This window comes from Acartia tonsa, chromosome 9 (assembly GCF_053477335.1).
Source record: "Acartia tonsa isolate MP-2025a chromosome 9, ASM5347733v1, whole genome shotgun sequence".
Taxonomy (NCBI): Eukaryota; Metazoa; Arthropoda; class Copepoda; order Calanoida; family Acartiidae; genus Acartia; species Acartia tonsa.
Window position 1 is genome coordinate 24,352,407 of NC_137268.1, and position 19,414 is coordinate 24,371,820.

At 32.7% G+C, this 19,414-nt stretch overlaps 2 protein-coding genes across 2 annotated transcripts in view; both read right to left on the bottom strand.

Annotated features, from left to right (window-relative positions):
- Mt2 (tRNA (cytosine(38)-C(5))-methyltransferase) overlaps positions 1-6,334 on the bottom strand; it is a 6,990-nt gene extending 656 nt beyond the window's left edge. The window contains exons 1-10 of the mRNA XM_080172346.1: positions 6,233-6,334; positions 5,637-5,707; positions 5,363-5,440; positions 5,138-5,208; positions 4,701-4,787; positions 4,382-4,443; positions 3,947-4,066; positions 3,388-3,468; positions 816-945; positions 416-565 (exon numbers count right to left, since the gene is read on the bottom strand). Of these exons, the coding sequence (XP_080028472.1) occupies positions 416-565; positions 816-945; positions 3,388-3,468; positions 3,947-4,066; positions 4,382-4,443; positions 4,701-4,787; positions 5,138-5,208; positions 5,363-5,440; positions 5,637-5,707; positions 6,233-6,304 (922 nt within the window). The 5' untranslated portion in view covers positions 6,305-6,334. The remainder of the gene's footprint in view (positions 1-415; positions 566-815; positions 946-3,387; positions 3,469-3,946; positions 4,067-4,381; positions 4,444-4,700; positions 4,788-5,137; positions 5,209-5,362; positions 5,441-5,636; positions 5,708-6,232) is intronic.
- Positions 6,332-19,414, bottom strand: part of Gnf1 (germ line transcription factor 1) — a 19,952-nt gene continuing 6,869 nt past the window's right edge. Inside the window, exons 8-25 of the mRNA XM_080171005.1 lie at positions 18,107-18,224; positions 17,715-17,781; positions 17,415-17,544; positions 16,902-17,027; positions 16,442-16,547; positions 13,615-13,690; positions 12,126-12,230; positions 11,599-11,646; positions 11,214-11,319; positions 10,885-11,004; positions 10,521-10,605; positions 10,046-10,126; positions 9,426-9,505; positions 8,449-8,525; positions 7,925-8,072; positions 7,679-7,726; positions 7,236-7,316; positions 6,332-7,110 (exon numbers count right to left, since the gene is read on the bottom strand). Of these exons, the coding sequence (XP_080027131.1) occupies positions 6,922-7,110; positions 7,236-7,316; positions 7,679-7,726; positions 7,925-8,072; positions 8,449-8,525; positions 9,426-9,505; positions 10,046-10,126; positions 10,521-10,605; positions 10,885-11,004; positions 11,214-11,319; positions 11,599-11,646; positions 12,126-12,230; positions 13,615-13,690; positions 16,442-16,547; positions 16,902-17,027; positions 17,415-17,544; positions 17,715-17,781; positions 18,107-18,224 (1,791 nt within the window). The 3' untranslated portion in view covers positions 6,332-6,921. The remainder of the gene's footprint in view (positions 7,111-7,235; positions 7,317-7,678; positions 7,727-7,924; positions 8,073-8,448; positions 8,526-9,425; positions 9,506-10,045; positions 10,127-10,520; positions 10,606-10,884; positions 11,005-11,213; positions 11,320-11,598; positions 11,647-12,125; positions 12,231-13,614; positions 13,691-16,441; positions 16,548-16,901; positions 17,028-17,414; positions 17,545-17,714; positions 17,782-18,106; positions 18,225-19,414) is intronic.

A 19,414-nucleotide genomic window follows, 5' to 3' on the forward strand; every position in this document is an offset into this window, starting at 1 on the left:
ATTTAAATTAACAATTTATAAATTTAAAAAAAATCATTGTCAAGAAATTGGCAATAAATCCTATTACATAAAGTAATTAGCTATTTGAGTCTGCAGCGAAAGATTTCGCTAACCTCTGAACCGATATGGTGCTCCTATACAGTCAAGCTTTTTAAAGGTCCAGGAAAGATTTTCAACTACTTTGGGGGAGGTTATACTTACCAACTAAATAAAATATGACCCACTTTAATTTTTTTTTTAAACTCAAAATGAAGATATCGAGGGCGGTAGTCTTTTACCCTCCCACCTTAAATGTACTTAGAAACTCTAGGGGCGCAGCCGCTAGTTAAAGTATATAATATTATGCAAAACAATTATAATGTGATGGTTTACTTTACACGCCAAACAGGTTTACCAAACAGTGTAATAAAGTTACCTAATAAAGCAGAGATTTCATTGGCTGTGAACAGGCGCAACTTTAATTTTCTTAATTCTTGTAAAACTAGTTCTGATTGATTTCCCGCCATTTCTGCTTGCGCGTATGCCGCGTCCAAATCTCCAGACTGTTGCAGTATGCTTCCTGTACCTAAAATATATGATGCAAAAAAAGTTTCTTTTTACAAAAAATACACAGCTTAAAAAAGCTGCCCACCATTTAGACAAGTAACCTGCAATGAAGTTTTAATCCTGAAAAAAAATAATATCTAAAATTGAGTACCTAGACAATTAAATTACATAAATTAAAAGTAGTTCCTATGAAAGAACAAAACTATGATAACTTAATATTAATGGCCAATACTGAAAAGCTATGCATTTTTATCTAAAATAAAATCTACCTTCAAAATATTGTCCATAGGCCTTGGTAAAGCAGCAACTTCTATCACTTTCAGAGTTGACAATATCAAGAATTCTATTATATTTCAGTAGAATCTTTTCCTCCAATAAATAATCTTCGGATATATTTACCTAGATAAAAAATTCCTTTAGTTTTAGAAAATAATACCATTAGCAACGCAACTAACCCACAGTGGTCTATTTTGGCCTTTTGGTGGACATTTCACCTACCTCTACTCAAAGTCAATTTTCTCAGCTTGTAGTTGATAGAATCGTTCAAAATAAAAAGTGTGCGCCTTATTACCTAATACAACTCGTATATCCATCTAGAGAAGAAAAACAAAAGCCAACTGGCCTAGAAAATACTTTGAAACTTAGCTAAAATTTCATATTTTTATATTTTTTTCTTAAGTCCTAGAGAGCCTAAATTCGATGTTTTAAAGCAAAAAAAACATTTAAAAATCTTGAAGCATGAATAATTTTACTGTAGAAATGATTATATAAAGGTAAATAATCTATCACCAAACTTTGTACAACATACATTTGATACAACTAATTGAAGTTTCTTCACCCTTATTTTACGAAGTTATTTTCTCTTGGATAATTAATAATACCTACTTAATGTAATCTAGTAATAAAAAACAAGGATAGGTTACTGGCAAAAATTATTTTATTGGAAAGGAATTTATCTAAAAATTTTGTTTTTGTGGTAACCCAAGTTGTTGCTTCTAATCACGAAATAAATACACAGGGATATGTTACTTGAAGACAATCATTTGGCTCCAAAAGAAAGTTTCATACAGCATGCAATAGCAACGAGGAAGGGGACATACGACCGTAAATTACACTGGTACCCAAAGTTTTATAAACACATTATCTTGTTGGTTTGCCCAAAAACTTATTATTGAAATTGATTGGTTGGTTTCAAACTAGAAGTGTCCTATTTTTTTACCAATAATAAAAGGGATAATTTTGTTCATCATTATTAGGGATGAATATCATTATTTATTAATCATCCATTGTCTAATCTCTTTAGATTACTCATTCAATAGCACTTAAATGGGAAGGAAAATGATTAAATTCGATGACTGAAAAGTCTGAGGCTTTGTTCCTTAGATGCCATATCTTTAACGAAAATAAAATTTCCAGATGGTTTTAGTCTAGCATTGGATATACTATTACTTGAATGTTACACCAGATTTTTATGTTCTCAAAAAAAAGGGAAACTCGCAGCAGACTAAAAAAACTATACCCCATCCCATCTCCTACTCAATAAATGAACTGGTAAATAAACGAGTTCCATGTTAGCAAGGGAAACTCTCAGCGGACTAAAATAACATGACCCCCTAATCCACCTCATTTACCGCATCCCATCTTCTACTCGATAAATGAACTAGCCAATAAACGAGAAACATGTTAGCAAGCTAAATTGACAACAATTTTCCCCCTGTTATATTATCCCCGTATATTCTATATCCATTAGTCTAGCATGTACCCGAGGCTATAGCATAAAGGGTAATGCGTTTGCTAGGCACGTTACTTTTAGAGTATAGGCATTGTATTGCCCTTGAACTGATAAATGTAACAAGACATTTTTATTGATATTATACCTACTAGTTTAACAAAAATCAAATTATTGTTCGAAAATCTGTTTTAGATATCTTACATAACAAACACACAAATTTAAACATTAATGTTATTGAGAAGAAATAAGTTAAAATGCATTTTTGATTAAAATTAACAAAGAATAAAAAAAAATTTTTTTCATCTATTGCAGTTTTAGAGTTTACCCTATAAAGTTAAAGTTAAAATTTGAAATAAACCGGGCCCCGTAAAGACCTAAACTAAACATCAAACTATAACATGATACCTGTATATTAAGAATACTATATGGTTTGGTATGTTACGGGGCCCGGTTTTTGGTCAAAAACTTAAAAAACTTAAAATTATTGCCAAAATTTATTGCAAAAATAATTAGGAAATGACATAAAAAATTTTTAAAAACAACTATAAAATTGATGAAAAAAGTAAAAAATAAATCTAAAACCCCAGTTTCCTAATATATCATGTAATATTATGAATATAAATAGGTGAAGAAACTTCATTGTATCAATGCAACACTGAAAAAAAATATTTTTTCCAAAGATGGTGAAAATTCAAAAGGTAAAATTCATGACGTGAAAATAATCCTGAACCTTCATGTTTCAAAGTTCATAATTCCTCAACCAGTAGTTGAAAAGACAAAAACTCTTCGGTTTTATATGAGATAGGGTATATATTTTCAAAAGAAATTATTAATTTTGAGGAATTCCAATGTTGATTTTTGGCGAAATGTCCGGCCTTAGACCACTGTGTAACCTAAAACTGCATGTCAAACCGATAAGGCTATCTTTATGTAAATAAATACCTATCTATTGACTGATTTTGAAATTTTCTTGCTTAAGTTGGACGGACATAGAATTACATTGTCTCTCGGTAAAATATGTTATGAAACGTCACAGACAGATGAAACACATTAATGTGTGACTACATGTAGTTTTGTTTCAATTCATAATGAATTTAGCATTACAATACCTCTAAAAAGTCTTTTAGTTTCCCTTTCTTTATAAATGCCTCAAGCTTTCTTAAGGAAGGTTCTATCAAACAAAAATCTTCCTGAAATAATAATTTCATAATAAACAATAAATAAAATATCCTAGGCTAAGGAGTTAGAATTTCCTTAGCTTTAAAGATATAAAGGAATACTTATGAAAAATTTAAAAGGACTTGACCCTACCTATGCAAAATGCTTTTTTGTCATCAAAATATAGAAGTTTTTAAGAAGATAAACATTTCCAACTCTAACGACGTAACCTAGCCCAAAGTTAAATTGATCATTTCTCCATGTGTATTGAACATCCGCAGTTTTTATTTGTAGAAAAGGATTGTCAGCCCCTCTCAAACCCTGTAATCTGAAGGAAGTAACCAAAACGCAGTCGGGAATCTACCATAGATACATTCATTACAGTTGGACTAATGATATTCCTGAAACTATGATACCGTATTTATACCATACTGAAAAGAAATTTAAGATTGCCATATTGATTTACATTAGTTATATTGTAGCTTCACTACAACTTATAAATGTGTTAACCTGTATAGTAGACGGCACTTGCCAAGAAATATTGTCTTCTGTCCTTTTTGCTAGACCATAGTAGCGGAGCCGAGAATTTGGTATTCCTATTTGGATTGGATTTATCAGGAACTCACAAATCTAAATATTGATTTATAATATATACAACTAGAGACTACTCACATAGAGGCCTATTTAGTTATATACCTTCCCTGGACCTATGAGAAGCTACGTTGTAAAGGAGGACAATATAGATTTAGCGGTTAGCGAGATCTTTTGGTATTCCTTACATAAGACAGACATCTTTTTACTTTTATATTAGGATAAATAATCAAAAAGGAGAATACTCATTACAATCATCAAAACTTATTTTAGATGGTTTCAATTTAGGACTAAAGGAAGAAAAGGAAAGAAAAAACAAATCTGTTATCTTGGATAGATTATGAAATATTAAACCTGAAAATTAGCTTTTCTAACAGTTTCTACAAAATCTGATCTGGCTTCGCTTACTTCAAAACCTTAAGATTAATTTTTATAAAGAACTACCTATATTTTGAAAAAAAAAAAAAAAATAAAGTAAGCTGACTTAATTTATGAGAATAAAAAAGTATAATTGAATAAGCAGATATCCTATTAAAAAGTGTTAAAGTATTATTGTCTGAAGACGTGGTATGTAATTGTAATCTCGGGAATGATTGCATTGGTTCAAATAGGTACTTAATTTAACGAGCGGCAGTGGCTTTCGATCCCTAGTTAATCTCAATATATGACTTACCTTGAACATTTTCTAACAAGATATATTTTAAAGTTGGTATCTCAGGGATAAGGGAGAGAATATGTTGTAAAGCTTCACTCCGAGGATCCTATCATCTAGTCTTCAAGTTATTATGTTACAAAAATAAAATATAATCAAAGAATATGTGTACCTAAGTAGTGAAGCACAAATGAAAACAATGAAATATTAAAGAAAAGACAACACAACAGACATAATAAATTAAGGAGTAGATGCTCTTAGAAATATCCTAGTCCTAGGTATTATATAAATGGAAAGGTTTTTTTCTGAAGCTAAAGATATTTGAAATGCAGCTGCTTTTTAGTTGTACTGTTCAGGAATTTTGTGGTTTTAGGTCATTTTCTTTACACCACTACTCTAACCTTTCATTAAAGCTATGGGCTAAGCAACTAGTATGATGCGAGGTAATAACTTGCTTCCCTTTTTGTCTTGTCTTTTTCCTTGTCGAGTATGGGGTTGGCACGGTGGTGACATCAATAAAATATCTGGACTGAAAAATAAATAAGAATAACCTAGTATATTTCCCACTAAAAATACTCAGAATTTCTGCTGGAAGGTGCATAAAGTCACTTGCTCTCAATCAGGCACTGCACACTCATAGTCTCTAGGTAAATACATATTTGAAGTTGAAAAAATTAGCTTACCTTAATTTTTTATTTATTTCTTTAGCAGTGATTCCAGTTATGTTTCTTTGCCAATGTGATGTCTTTGGATGATTGAATCTAAAATAAAAACTTTCTGATAACAACGCCCTCATTTGTAAAGCAGACAACCAACCATGTGATTGTACGATCTTCCTCTGAATACTAACTGTGGATGGTAATTATTTGGGACTTTTTTGTCTTAATTAATAACATACCTAAATGATTTTTTTATTAGCTTCGTTTTCTATTTGGTCATTTTTTTCAGACAATATACCTGTATATCATATTAGCTGTAGTATTGATGTCAATCGCAGCTACTATTTCAAACTCATCATTTGTGCTTCTCTAAAATCATTTATCTATTTTAGAACATTAATCAGTATAAGACATTAGAAGACTAAGAGCTTATTTTTTACTCTTGGGATATAAAATATAAATGCATGTAACAGATTCTCTGAAGTTAGGATTTAAATGCACACAGGTTAAGGTTGGAATATCTCTACTATATATAAGTCTCAGGAAGTATGTCTAGCCTATTTTGAAAGATCTCGCTAACCGCTGAAATAATGAGTCTTTTTCCATACAGAAGCTTTTCACAGGTCCAAAAGGAATAATGATTTATGACTTTTCTTTTGAGGAGGGTACCCAAGAAAGTAAAAAAAATAATGACCATAGGCGTACAGAAGGGGGGTTTATCCACTTCCCTGGCAAAATTAAGGGCGGTTTTACTGATACACTCCCCTAGGTGTCTACCCTCCTTGACAAGGGTATATATACCCTTTTAAAACAGCCAAGGGGTAATGTCAAATAAAAATCCTGTGAACACCACTGCTAATTATTAAGTACTACACATTCTAATATTTTTAATACCTGTAACAAATCAACAGCTGCGTGCATACCCCCAATTCCAGAAAATAACTCCAGTACTTTATATTTCACCATTTCGTATTTTATATTTTGTTTTTAATATCTGAAATTAAAATATGTTAAGCGACAAATACCTACACAGTAATTTATTATAAAAACTATAAAAAAAATCACATTTATTCAACTCACTGAATTCTGAATACATAATTAAGAAGATTATCATACTAGAGTTTTAAGCGTAATTTGTATCACATCAGATAAAAAGTTTAGATTTTTTTTGTAATCTATCAATGGTTGGCAATATTAAAAGTTAAATACAGAAGTGGAATCTATATATTTGGATAGTAGATGTACCACCCTTTTAAAATCTTTTACCCCTCATTAAAATAAGATCCTTAATTTTATATTGTACCCAAGAATGAACTATCCCAAAATATTATAATCCAATTATGAATATAACTTGAGTTTCTTTGAGAATATTGAGATTTTTTTTAATAAAAATGTAGGTACTAAATATGTACATTCACTCAAGTTTAACTTTACATCATATACTTTTGAAATAATAACTATTGACATTTTATCAATACTGCAATTTGGTCAAAATTCTTCACATTTTAGTAAAATTCGTAGGTAATGTATGTAAATAAAAAACTTCAATTTTTAATTTTCAAAAAGGAACAATCACAATTATTTTACTTCTTTCCTTTGCCTTTAGCACTCGCGCCTTTTCCGGTCCCCTTCCCTTTGCTGGTTGCAGCGCCGCCATCTTCTTTTTTACTTTTGGCGCCATCTTTGCTGGTTTTGGCTGGCTTTTTAACTTTAATCATGGCGTCGTGCTCCACGTTGTCGTCGTCTTCATTCTCCTCCTCTTCCTCTTCGTCCTAAATAGATAATTAAATGTATGAATATATAGATAGATAGATGGATAAATATATAGATAAATAGATGAATTGAATTGAATATGTATATTGATAAAATAAATTCTAAATTGTAATTGTACACTGACCTCGTTTCCAAATTCATCCACAGATTCCTTGGCTTTTTTCTTGACATTCTGAACAACTGAGTAGGGCAACATTACTGACTCCTAAGAAAAAACGAACTTCTAAATGAAATTATAATAACACAGAATTTAGTATAAAAAAACTAGAAATACTTTTAAATTCCAGTCCATCAATATGCGAATATTACAAATAAGGGAGGTTTGTAGTTTTAATTATGTGTTTTAACTGCAGGGTTAACCAGTACCTAATATAACTCAGCCTAAACTAAAGAAATAAACAAAATAACGAAAACTTTTCAATTTATTTTAAAAGTGATGGAGAGGGGATTTCAGAGCTCAATAAAGGCACTTTGTAAACGAATAAATTCCAATGATAAAAACTAGAAGAATACCTAAAAGATGAAACATTTTAAAAATAAAATTAATATATAAAAATTACCCCCTACCTTATTGTATTTCCTAGTAAAGGCAGCCTTTGTCTTGCTGTCCACGTGCTAAAATAAAAAAAAACATTCTATCAAACATGTTTTAAACAATATACAGAAAAATCGTGAAAACAGCCATCAAATAGATATTTGTTGCAATAAAATAAGCTGTTTTGTTATATACAAATTCTAAGAATATTTTCAAATTGAAGTTTGATTAGGGAATTTCTTTTTGGAGTAAAACTTTCGCTTTATCTTAACATTTACCTTAAAAGGTTCAGGATGATCAGGCCACTGCGTCACCTCCAGAAGTCCATCTAGGTCCTCTCTGAGCAGGGCATATTTCTCCATGGCGGCCACAGCTGTGTCTACACCCTCGGCGCCTTCTTTCACCAGCGGACGTACGATCAAATCCCTGCATTACAAAAATTATAACATTTTACAGGAAGAGGATTTTTAAGACTAATGATCAATTCATTTTTTTTAAGATAATCATCTTCAGCTTTACTTTTATAAAAGTTAGCCAATTTTGTTTGCTATAATCTTTATATCAGCGGGACTATTCTATATTTCACTAGGTAACTCTCCGCCTCACGTTTGTCCCTTCTAAAAGGAACAATAATATTCATATTTAAGAATGTTATGCATATTCCAATAAACATCTCATTAGAGAATTAAACAATGTTTCCGAGTAGATTTTTCACTGAACTGCTTCTTAATCTTTAGGTATTTTATGTATTAAAAACAAAAACTTACGGACAAGCAGGGCCCAGGTTCAACAAATTAAATACCTGAGGGGTTGAGCATAATCCAGGTTGAGTGCCTGTTTGCTAGCTCCAGCTGACAGACGTGTGTGTTGAGTCAACTCCTGAATTCAATTTAAATTAGAATTGATATATTACTCTGGATGGACTGTCAGAAACAATAATCTGTCCAAGAGAAATTTCTACCAGACGAAGAATTTTGTTTATGTTTAGTCACATTTGATAATAAAGGTACTAAAAAAGAGAGGTAATGTCTGATTGAGCCAATAGGAGAATTGCATCGGTACATACATTTAATCTCATTGGTTGAAATTGTGTACACATTTTGTTTCGAACGCATGTTTTTTGTATTTCCTACATAGAAAAAAGTCAGCTGTAAATAGTATATTTTCTTAGTAGAAAGCTTTACGGAATCAGACTAAATTGCCCAAAAATTTCGTCTTAAATTTGAAAGCTTCAAAGCTGAAACAGAGGTGGATTCTTTAAAAAAAAGTTAGGCTAGCTACTCGCTAGTGAGGCAAAATTATTTTTGTGAAAAATCCTCCAAAATCGCATAACAAATTTACAAAAACTAAATAAAATCTTAAAAGGGTTATTAACATATGATTTTGTTTAATTTTTGTAGATTTTAAATGTGCTGTTGGATGATTTTTCACAAAAATAATTTTGCCTCACTATCGAGTAGCGATTCTATCAATTTTAAGAATCCACATCAGCTTGAGCCGAAAATAAACAATACTTTTGCCCTGCTAGAAATGTTCCTTATTAGATTTGACGAAAAAAGGGTTCAGAATATGCTTCTATTCTTATATTTCTATTCATATGATTCATTAAAATAATAAAAGTGAAGAAAGCCTGTGCCTGGGGGAAAACCTAGGAACCAATTATAGCCTGAACCTAAAGTAATAAACAAAAATTACCCCCCCCCCCCTGATTTTAGTCTATTTCAATAAAAAAAGGGGAGATATTCATTGAGAGAAAACGCGACCAATGCAATGGTATACCTGTAGAATTCTATCAATCTTATTGCGTCTGCTGTTCTTTCCCAACCAAGCCGGGAACTGTATTTGTCCGTGCATATGACCTAAGAAATTTACAAAATTGTGAAATTAAAATTGAAAATAAAGATATCATGCCTAGTAGAATATATAAACTAAGACAGTTAGCAGAAACACTTCTAAACTACATCATATCATGTGGAAAGGTCCGCTACTCAATCTCCAAGAATAAAGTGAAGTCTTAACGCAGTCTATGTTATGTTTTAAAGGGTTTACTTAATTCAGGGATTTTAAGGAATAAGAAATTGAACGATAAATTGATAGGTAGTCATCCTAAAAACGAAATTACCATTTCTCTAGATCAAATTTGGTGGTGCAAAAATTTAGATTTTATTAAAATCGCCAAATATATTTATGTGATTATAAAACCTAAGAGCTATAGTATACAGTCCAATATTCCCTTCCATACTGTTTAAATGTCTACTTTAATTACATTTGAAAAGTTACCTACAGAACAAAATTTTTACAGTTTAAATGTTCTAATTTTTATTTAATAGAAATATTTTAATACTATTAATGCTTGGCTTCTTATTGATATCAGAGTTTTCATTAACTTTTAATTATACCTGACATAAATTCTCCAGGAAGAACAGAACAGAAAATAGCGGCAGTAGGTAACAAAGACCAATTCATTCCAGATCTAATACCTAAACATTTGACAATACAGAAATGTTGTTGTTATTGAATTTCCTTAAATACAATTTGAATTTCAGGGAATCTTAAGGGCAGGGGTGTTTAATCTGCACACGATACATTTTTTTCCCCTGCTGCAAATTTTTATATTTTTTTCCCCTCCTATTTTTTTCCAGCAAGGAAGGGGATAAAATGGAAAAATATTTTTAGAACTCTTTATTTTATTTTTACTATCCCCTCTCCCACATATTCTTTTAGTTTTTTTTTCCACCTAAGAGAGGAGACAATGGAAAAAAAGGCTTTTAGTTCTCTTAATTTTTACATTTTTCCCCCCAACCACTTATCTTTAATTTTTTATACACCCCTGCTAAGGGACAAGACAATTGGAAAAAATAATTTAAGGTTCACCTCTTTCTACAACGTCACCACAAGCCAAAGAATCCGCTGCTTTAGATATGAGTTCCATTGTCTTCTTTCTGTTTCCTTTGGCCGCCTGAATATAATATGTTTTTATTTCATAATATATATTTATCGCATCGTATTATAAACAGCTTACCGCGGAATCGGATATAAAATTAACCTTTTATCCACCGGATATTAATACGTTTCGAAGCCATACTGGAAAAGTGTTTTTGAAATAGGTGTGAAGGAAAAATATTGTCATTTTGAACAAAAGGTAGCTAAAGCCATATTATAATAATAAAAATACAAGCATTTTTAACATGTTCTACCATGAATTTTTCCTAATTTGTATAAATAACAGTCTATATACCTGAGGGGTACAGGAAAGGTAATTTTCCTGTACAAAAAGTGCAGCCATATTGTAATCATAGAAATAAAGATCCGACTTGTCAAACAGACTCATGGTCTTATGATCCTCACTAGAGAAAACCTTAACAAAAGATTTAGACGATATATTGTAAATAAAAAAAAAAATTTAACTTTCATTGTATCTAAAGATTTTATCTTTTTCAAATTTTTACCATTCTTAATTTAATTTTAAAAATGCTAAAATTAAATTAGACTACCTAGGTAGGTAATATTTATGATAATATGAAATATTTTTGACAGAGCATATATACAGTACTCTACTCTTTATACCTTTTTACAGACATCCCATGGGCCGAGTTTGATAGAAGTTTTCTTTGACATCTCTGCCTCCTTCTTGGCCTGAGCGGCTTCCAGTTTTTCTCCTGTTTCTCCAGCCCTGCAAAATGATAAATGTGTATATCCTCATATAAAAGTAACAGCATGTCTATCTGTGATAACCGTTGGACTGATATGGCTCCCTTTTACAGTGAAGCTTTTTTTAAGGTACAGGGAAGGTTTATAATTGTTTGGGGCAACTGTTGTTACATTTACATTAAAAACTTTACGTAGGTATAATAAATAGTTAATTTTGTTCATTTTTAAATTCTCTTTCACAGGTTGTTTTTATTCTACCTGATTATCTGTTTTTTTTAATAAATGAAAAAAAAACACTTACTTGACCATTGATAGATGGTGAAGTACTTGCCTCACGTCCTGTCCACACCTAAAAAAAAACAAAATTTAATTTGTGGACACTTTTTACTTACTTCGCAGTGCAGCACTTCTTAATGCGGAATAAGTGGGGGAGAGTTTTACATAGGATATAAAATAAATTCAAGGGTGTATATTCTGCACAAAATTCATTTTTTCCCCTGCTGCAAATTTTAAAAAAAAATTTCCCCTCCTGGTTAAGGAAGGGGGGAAAATGGAAAAAGATTTCAGAACTCTTTATTCTATTTATATTATTTCCCCTCCACACATTATTTCAGTTTTTCACCAAGGATGGGAGAAAAATGGAAAAAAATGATTTCATTTCTCTTAACTTTTTCAATTTTTCCCCCCCAACAACATATTTTCAATTTTACATGGATATTTTTCATTTTCGGCTTTGATGCAATTCAATGTTTATTAATATATCCAATTGCTCTACAGGCACTTTGAAGGAAAGCAAAATGAATAGTTTCTAATTTGTTAGGTACCTACCCGATGATAATCTCAGTGAGTGCCTCTGGTTTAATTTTAATCTTCTCCTTAAAACAAATGGACATCATTGAAGCCTTTATCTGCTCCGGTCTTGGCCGCTGGAATCTAAAATATAATATTATATTATAATATACAGGTAATATCTAGGGTAAAGCGGGGCGAACTCGGTCTTTTTTTCGGTTTTTTGAACCTGCAAATCGTAAAAATTATTTTTTTAAAATGGGACCAAGACCAGTAGAAAGATCTCGGAAAAGTCGATCAGGTCCTAAAAGGACGTAAACCTAGGACTTTGGGAAGTTTGTCAAAATTGATCTCTAAAACGGCACCGACTTCGCCCCGCCTTGAGGCGAAGTCGGTAGGGCATTTTAAAGCTTCGAAAAATCGATGACGTATTGATTTTATTACAGCATGCCCAAAAGGTAAAAGTTGCTAAATGTAATAAAGAGTATGCACAAAAAATTTTATTAAGATAGGTCAATTTTTTTCTACCAAAAAAATAATTTTTCCGAAGTACGCGAAATTTGACTTTTTTTTCGAAAATTTTTTTGATAAAAAACATAAAAATACTAGTAGAAAAAATAACTTTTTATGACTTTAATGGCCTGATCCTTAAAATTCAGGCAATTTTGAATAGATTTGGCCAAAAAAAATTAGTTCTATTAGCAAAATTTCCTAAAAAAATCAAGTTGAAAAAAAAGAGAAAAGTTTGGCAAAATCTGTGGTCGATTTTCCAGCTTCAAAAAACCTATGACATATTGATTTAATTACAGCATGCCCTAAAGGTTAAAGTTGCTAAATGTAATAAAGAGCATTCACAAAAAAAATTATGAAGATCGGACAATTTTTTCTACAAAATTTTTTTTCTTTCTTCTAAGTACGAGAAATTTGACTTTTTTCTCGAAAATTTCACTTTTTTATATAAAATTGAAAAAGTTAGTATAAAAAGTGAAAAAACCGAATTCGCCCCGCTTCACTTTTAGTCGATTTAAGAAAAAACTATACAAGCTTTTTTAAAGTTTTAAACGGAAATGGATAGCCTATTAGATTCTTAATAAGTCCCCTGAAGACGTCTAAGCTCTAGCTCTTACCAGTTTTTGTCCAACTTACCGTTTTTCCGACCGAAGCAAAAAAATCGAAAAAAAAAATTTTTGTCGTCCGACTTTAAGACCCAATAAGTACCCTAAAAATTCATCTCACAAAAATTTCATTGTATACTATTTTGTAAGCAATTTAATAAGGAACAAATTTGATTTTATGTTTTTTTCTGTCAGTCGATTAGAACATGGAGAAAAATGTCATTTAATGAAGGTGGTCAAAAAAATACCGACTTCACCTCAAAACCGAGATCGCCCCGCTTTACCCTACAATTTCTTTAAAATTCACTTCAAACTTGTATTCTTTAGCTTATCTAGGTATAAAGTATTTAATCATGAAATAATACTTGACGATCCCTTTATAAGATTAATTGAATAACATTAGAATATCAAACCTGAGATCAAAACAATGATTGGCCAAGCTTCTAATTTTCTGGTGGTTTCTATCGTTGCACATGGCAATAACTGGCACCTGTTGATTAATGGTATGCTCTTAAACAAGGATTACAACATCAATAAAAGCGGAATCAGATAAAATGACAGTTAAAAGCGTAGCACATTAAAGTTCTAGGTACACTATCTATGTAATATGTAAATTTCAAAGAAAAAATACCTACCTACCTACCTAAGTGAGGAAATTGAGTTAACATAAGAGGCGGTGTATTGAGTTTTTACCTTTTTAGGTTATTCTAAATTCAATTGTAAAAATATCTTTATGGTTTTTATTTTTAATCAACGTTTACCATGGACCAAATGTCTTAAGTATTTATGAGAGGCAGAATAATAATTCAGTCATCATCATCATTGCCTTTTAGTTCTCGGCAGAACGTAGGCCATGCACAATGGTTCTCCAATCTTCCTTTTTTTGGGCACGTTTTGAGGCATTGCTGAAAGATGGAATTTTCTTTTCTTTCAGTTCACTTAAGAGTTCCCTCCTCCAGGTTGTTTTTGGTCTACCTGGTTTCCTCTTTCCTACGTGGGGGTTCCAAGTCAAGGCTTGATTGGTTATATCATCATGCCCTTTCCTTAGAGTGTGCCCCAGCCATCTCCATTTTCTCTGTTTTATTGTCAGTTTAATGTCTGACATATCATTGCGCTCTAGAAGCTCAGCATTTGTGATCTTATTAGGCCAAAAGATCTTGTGGATTCTCCTTAGACATTTATTGACATATGTCTGTAGCTTGGAGACCACTGCTGTGTTTAGGAACCAAGTTTCAGCCCCATACAGCAAAACAGAGAGAACATTTGACTTGAACAGTCTTAACTTGGCCTTTATGGAGATGTTGTTGGAATTCCAAATTTTGTTCAGGCTGGCAAAGGCTGTCCTAGATTTGTTAATTCTAGCTTTAACATCTGTTAAAGTGCCTCCAGCTTCATCAATTTTACTTCCAAGATACTCAAAACAATCTACATCCTCAAGAATTTGGTCTCCAATAGTAATTGGTTCTTGGGAATTTGCATTTAATCTGAGTATTTTAGTTTTAGGAACATTTATTTCTAGTCCAATTTTCTTGGAGGTTTCAGCTATCCTGTTAGTCCTTCTTTGCATTTGACTTCTATTGCTTGTTAACAAAGCGATATCATCAGCAAAGTCCAGATCTCCTAAATATTTGGGATTGCCAAATAGCTCCCAGCGAATGCCATCATTACTTTCACAGTTCTTCATGATCCAGTCAATGGCAAGGAGGAAAAGGAAGGGAGAAAGAAGGCATCCTTGTCTGACGCCTGTTACAATCTCAAAAAAGGTTGATAGTTTACCTTTATACATTACATTTCCACCTCCTTTGTGATAGATAGCTTTAATGATATTGATTATCTTTTCTGGAATGCCATAGTGTCGGCAGATTTTCCAGAGAGATCTTCTGTCTAAAGAATCAAATGCTTTTTTGTAGTCAATGAAGTTTACAAAAAGCTCAGAGTTCCATTCCTTGGATTGCTCTATGATGATTCTTAGAGAGGTTATCTGATCAATAGTGGAACGGTTTGGTCTAAATCCAGCCTGATTAGGTCTTAGCTTTTCATTAACCTTCTTCTTTATTCTATTAAGAAGAATCTTACTAAGGATACGGCCAGGTACTGAAAGGAGCATTATCCCTCTGTAGTTTCCACATTGGGTCAAGTCTCCTTTTTTGGCTAGTATTGAGATATGTCCATTCTTCCAGTCCTCTGGGCATAACTCATCATTCCATATCTTTGTGATCAGAGGTAGGAATGCCTCAGCAGATGTATCTAGGTCTGCTTTTATGACCTCAGCTGGTATGTTATCAGGTCCAGCGGCCTTGTTATTTTTCAAACTTTTAATGGCCTCCTTGATTTCCAATAGATTTGGCGCTCGACAGTCAATGTCAAGTGCATCTGAGGGTGGAATCTCAGTTTCTACCTCTGGAACTGGAAGATTCAGCAGTTCAGTGAAGTGCTCTGCCCATCTATTTAGAATATCTTCATCAGTTTTAAGGAGTGAACCATCCTTGTCCCTGATGTGTGATCCTGATTTGTGTACTTTACCTGCAATGCTCTTAGTAATCTCATAGACATCTTTCATTCTATTTTGATTAGCAGCATTTTCTGCTTGCATAGCAAGGTTTTCCAAGTGTTCTTTTTTGTCAATTCTGACACTTCTTTGGATTTCCCTGCTGAGCATCTTATACAGGTCTTTATCTTCTGGAGAGTTTCTGGAGAGTGTCTTTTGTCTTACCTCTCTTCTTTGATCCATGAGATCAATGGATCTTTGAGTGATCCACGGCTTTTGGTTAGCCTTTTTGAAACCTAATTTTTCTTGGCTAGTATCATTATAAACTTTTATGATACCTTGCCAAATATCTTCAACTCCATCATCCTCTTGAAGAGTCAACAACTCAAATCTGTTCTTTAGAGTGAGCTTAAACTCTTGTAGCTTTTCAGAGTTTTGAAGGGTTGTTAAGTTATACTTTTTCCTGGGGTTAGGCTTTGTGTCCTGCTTTTTAAATCTAAGCCGAACTTTAGAAGATAGAAGATAATGGTCTGAATTAACATCAGGTCCTCTTTCAACCCTGACATCAAGGAGAGAACCTTTAAAACGTCTAGATATACAGATGTGATCTATCTGATTAAAGATTCAGTCCACCTATATAATTAGTTACATTGTTTTTTTTTGTGGTGAGTCATGCTACTTTAATTAGTCTTTTCATTTAATATTGTTAAGAAGAGTATCAATACACATTACACAACCATTGTAAGAACATTCCTTGGTTGTCTTGAGAAGGGCGATAAGTTCCGCCACACCGCCTCTGTCTTCATTACCCGCCATTCCGTCAACCTCGTCCATCAACAGAACTCGCTTGGCGGTCACCTTAAAATATAAGGACGATAAGGTAATTAAGTGTCTTGCTTTTTAAGACAAACATGTTACAAATTAGCAGGAATATAAGACAACGTTCTTAAAAAATAAAACAAAAATCTTTAAACAATATTTTTAGGTACTTAAATACATAAAACTAACCTTTTTTATAAAAGAATATATCTACCTAACAAATACTAAACATTTGAGTAGAATCAAATATTTTTTGGGGTTGGTGATATAAGTTTCAATATGGTGGGAGAGGATTCCCGCCCCCCCCCCCCCTCATTGGTCGTCCCTGGAACGTAGGTTTTTAGGCGCTATGATGTGGCCTTGTTTATAATCATGTTTCTGTGTGCCTGTTACCTTGTTATCATGGTGTAGAAGAGAAGAAACCGAAGTAGAATTTAGAATTGTAGTCACATTCTGTTCCAATAATTTCTTGCTTCTAGTGTCACTAGCATTAAACTCCACCACATCAAAACCAAGCTCCTTAAAAGGTTATTTAAGGTTAGTTGATACTTTTAAAAAGAAGCGTAGCAATAGAAATATAACAAAGAAATATATGAAGGAAAACTTATTTTATAATTTAAGGATTATAATTATATGTTCAATATTAAAATAATTACCTACAAAGTTTCAAAACAAAGGGGGAGGTCATTTTCTAGTAAATTCCGTAAAGGTGTGTGTGTTATAAGGCCTAAAAATAGTAGTAGAACGATAAGGTGCTCTATATATTTGTATTCCCTATTGAATAGAACAATAGGGAGCACCTTATCGTTCTACTACTATTTTTAGGCCTTATAACACACACACCTTTACGGAATTTACTAGAAAATGACCTCCCGCTTTCTAAATGTTTTTAAAGAGAAAAGTTACCTTAGCAACTAAGTAGGCAGTGGTTGTTTTGCCAACTCCCGGAGGGCCTGATAGGAGAGCAGCTTTAGCCCAGGCTCCGTTGTCTTGAGCTTGAGCCCATGGGGCGGGCTTGGGAGCTGACTTTCCATGTCTGAAACAACCATAAAATGAGCTTAACGCCGTGACATCAAATAAATAATTAGTTAGGTATCGTATGTCATAATGGAAATAACTCAGTATTACCTAAAGAGTATCTACCAAGAGGACTATAATCGAGCGCCCTTAACCAATCACCCACTAGACTCTTTTTTAATTACGTACCTATGTAGATGGTTATCATTCCAATCTCTCAGCCAAATCTTTAATTTGTTCATGCAAGATCTTTCACCTAAATTAAGTATAAGAATTATACAGTAAGTAAAGTTATATGAATTAACAGGTTTTAACAAAGTTTAAAAACAAAAATATCCCGTTTTTTGTAACTTGAAATAGTTTAAAATAATTCAAAATTTCAGACAAACCATTTTAAGGCCTCCAATGACATTAAGATAGTCCACTTGATTCAATTTATAAACTAATACAGGAATGAAAAAAAAATCCCTATATTAATATGGATTTCTACTTTTGATAGCGTTTCATAATTAGGAGGAAGAGAAAGGCTACAACTATAATTTTCCTCTCCCTATCATAAAGTAAATGTAAAATAAACTTACCCTGTTGTCCAATAATAGCTTTACAAGAGGTAGGTTTATATTTATCCACCCAAAGTTCTGTTTCAACCGGTCCATTGGACCCAGAAACAGGTTTTGGGGAATCTACTTCCATTTTCACCTTCAAATATAGATTTAAATAAATGGGACCAAATACAAACCTATCAGGGACAATGAAACATTATAAGACACTGTTTTAATCTAGAGAAAACAGGTTTGGTATAATATTTGGATGCTCTCCCTTAAAATGCTTGTTAAGCACTAGACCCAAATGCCCATATGACCTTTGATTGATTGATTGATTAGCCATAGTCTCTTAGGGATTGGACCTAAGTAGTCATGGAGTAGGCTGAGACACTTTTGTATAGCCACTAGGGCTATCAAGCTCCACGTTCAAGCACATTATGACTTGACCCGCTATCTCATGAGAGCTACTCATTATTACCTCACCCTCGCCGAGTATGGCAGGTGTCCCAAATTAAGTCACCGTAATGAATGACGCTCTCCGAAGAGGAGCTTGGGATAAGGGTAGTACTGATATTATGTACTTGACTATTAAGTATCCAAACTTACTCAATAATCCCCTTCTTACACAACCAGGGGAAGTTGCGTGAATGTATTCAACTGAGAAATTCGAGTTGCCACATGGGGACTAGAACTCGAACTCTCATCACCGTAAGTCAGTGCGTTACCACTGAGCTACGACGCCCCTACCCCCATATGACCTATATTAAGTAAAAAAAAAAATGAAAAACTCCCCCTTATTTTCATTTTTAATTAATTTCGAAAATAAGGAGGTGGGAAAGCGGGAGGTTCTGATTTCAAATTTGTGACAATATGCATTTCAACTTGAATTTAGTGAACAGCATATTTCTTCCTGTTCAATGTCATAAACTACATTTATAGGGCATTTGAAGGAATTTCAATTTTTTACCTTGAAGTTTAAAATACGTAACCTATATCATGACATGAAAATCATTTTCTCGTGATATGTGCAATTTATATCGCTGGCTTATTTTCACAAAAAAAACATGTCGACTAAGGGGGTGGGTAACTTTCGCAGAATTCCGCAAATGTGTGAGCTTTAAGAATTTAAAATAGAAGTAGAAATCTAAAATTTGGTACCTATGGCAGTTGCTTTAATGGGGTACTAGCGGCTTCGCCCCTAGCCTCTAGGGGCTTTGCCCCAAGAGGTTTAATCAAACCAATTTTTCGTATTTTAGATTTAAAAGAAAAATTTTTAAAAAAAATTTGGGGGGGCAATTTTTTTTTTTTTTGGGGGGGGGTAGTCAACTCCACTATTTTAATTTT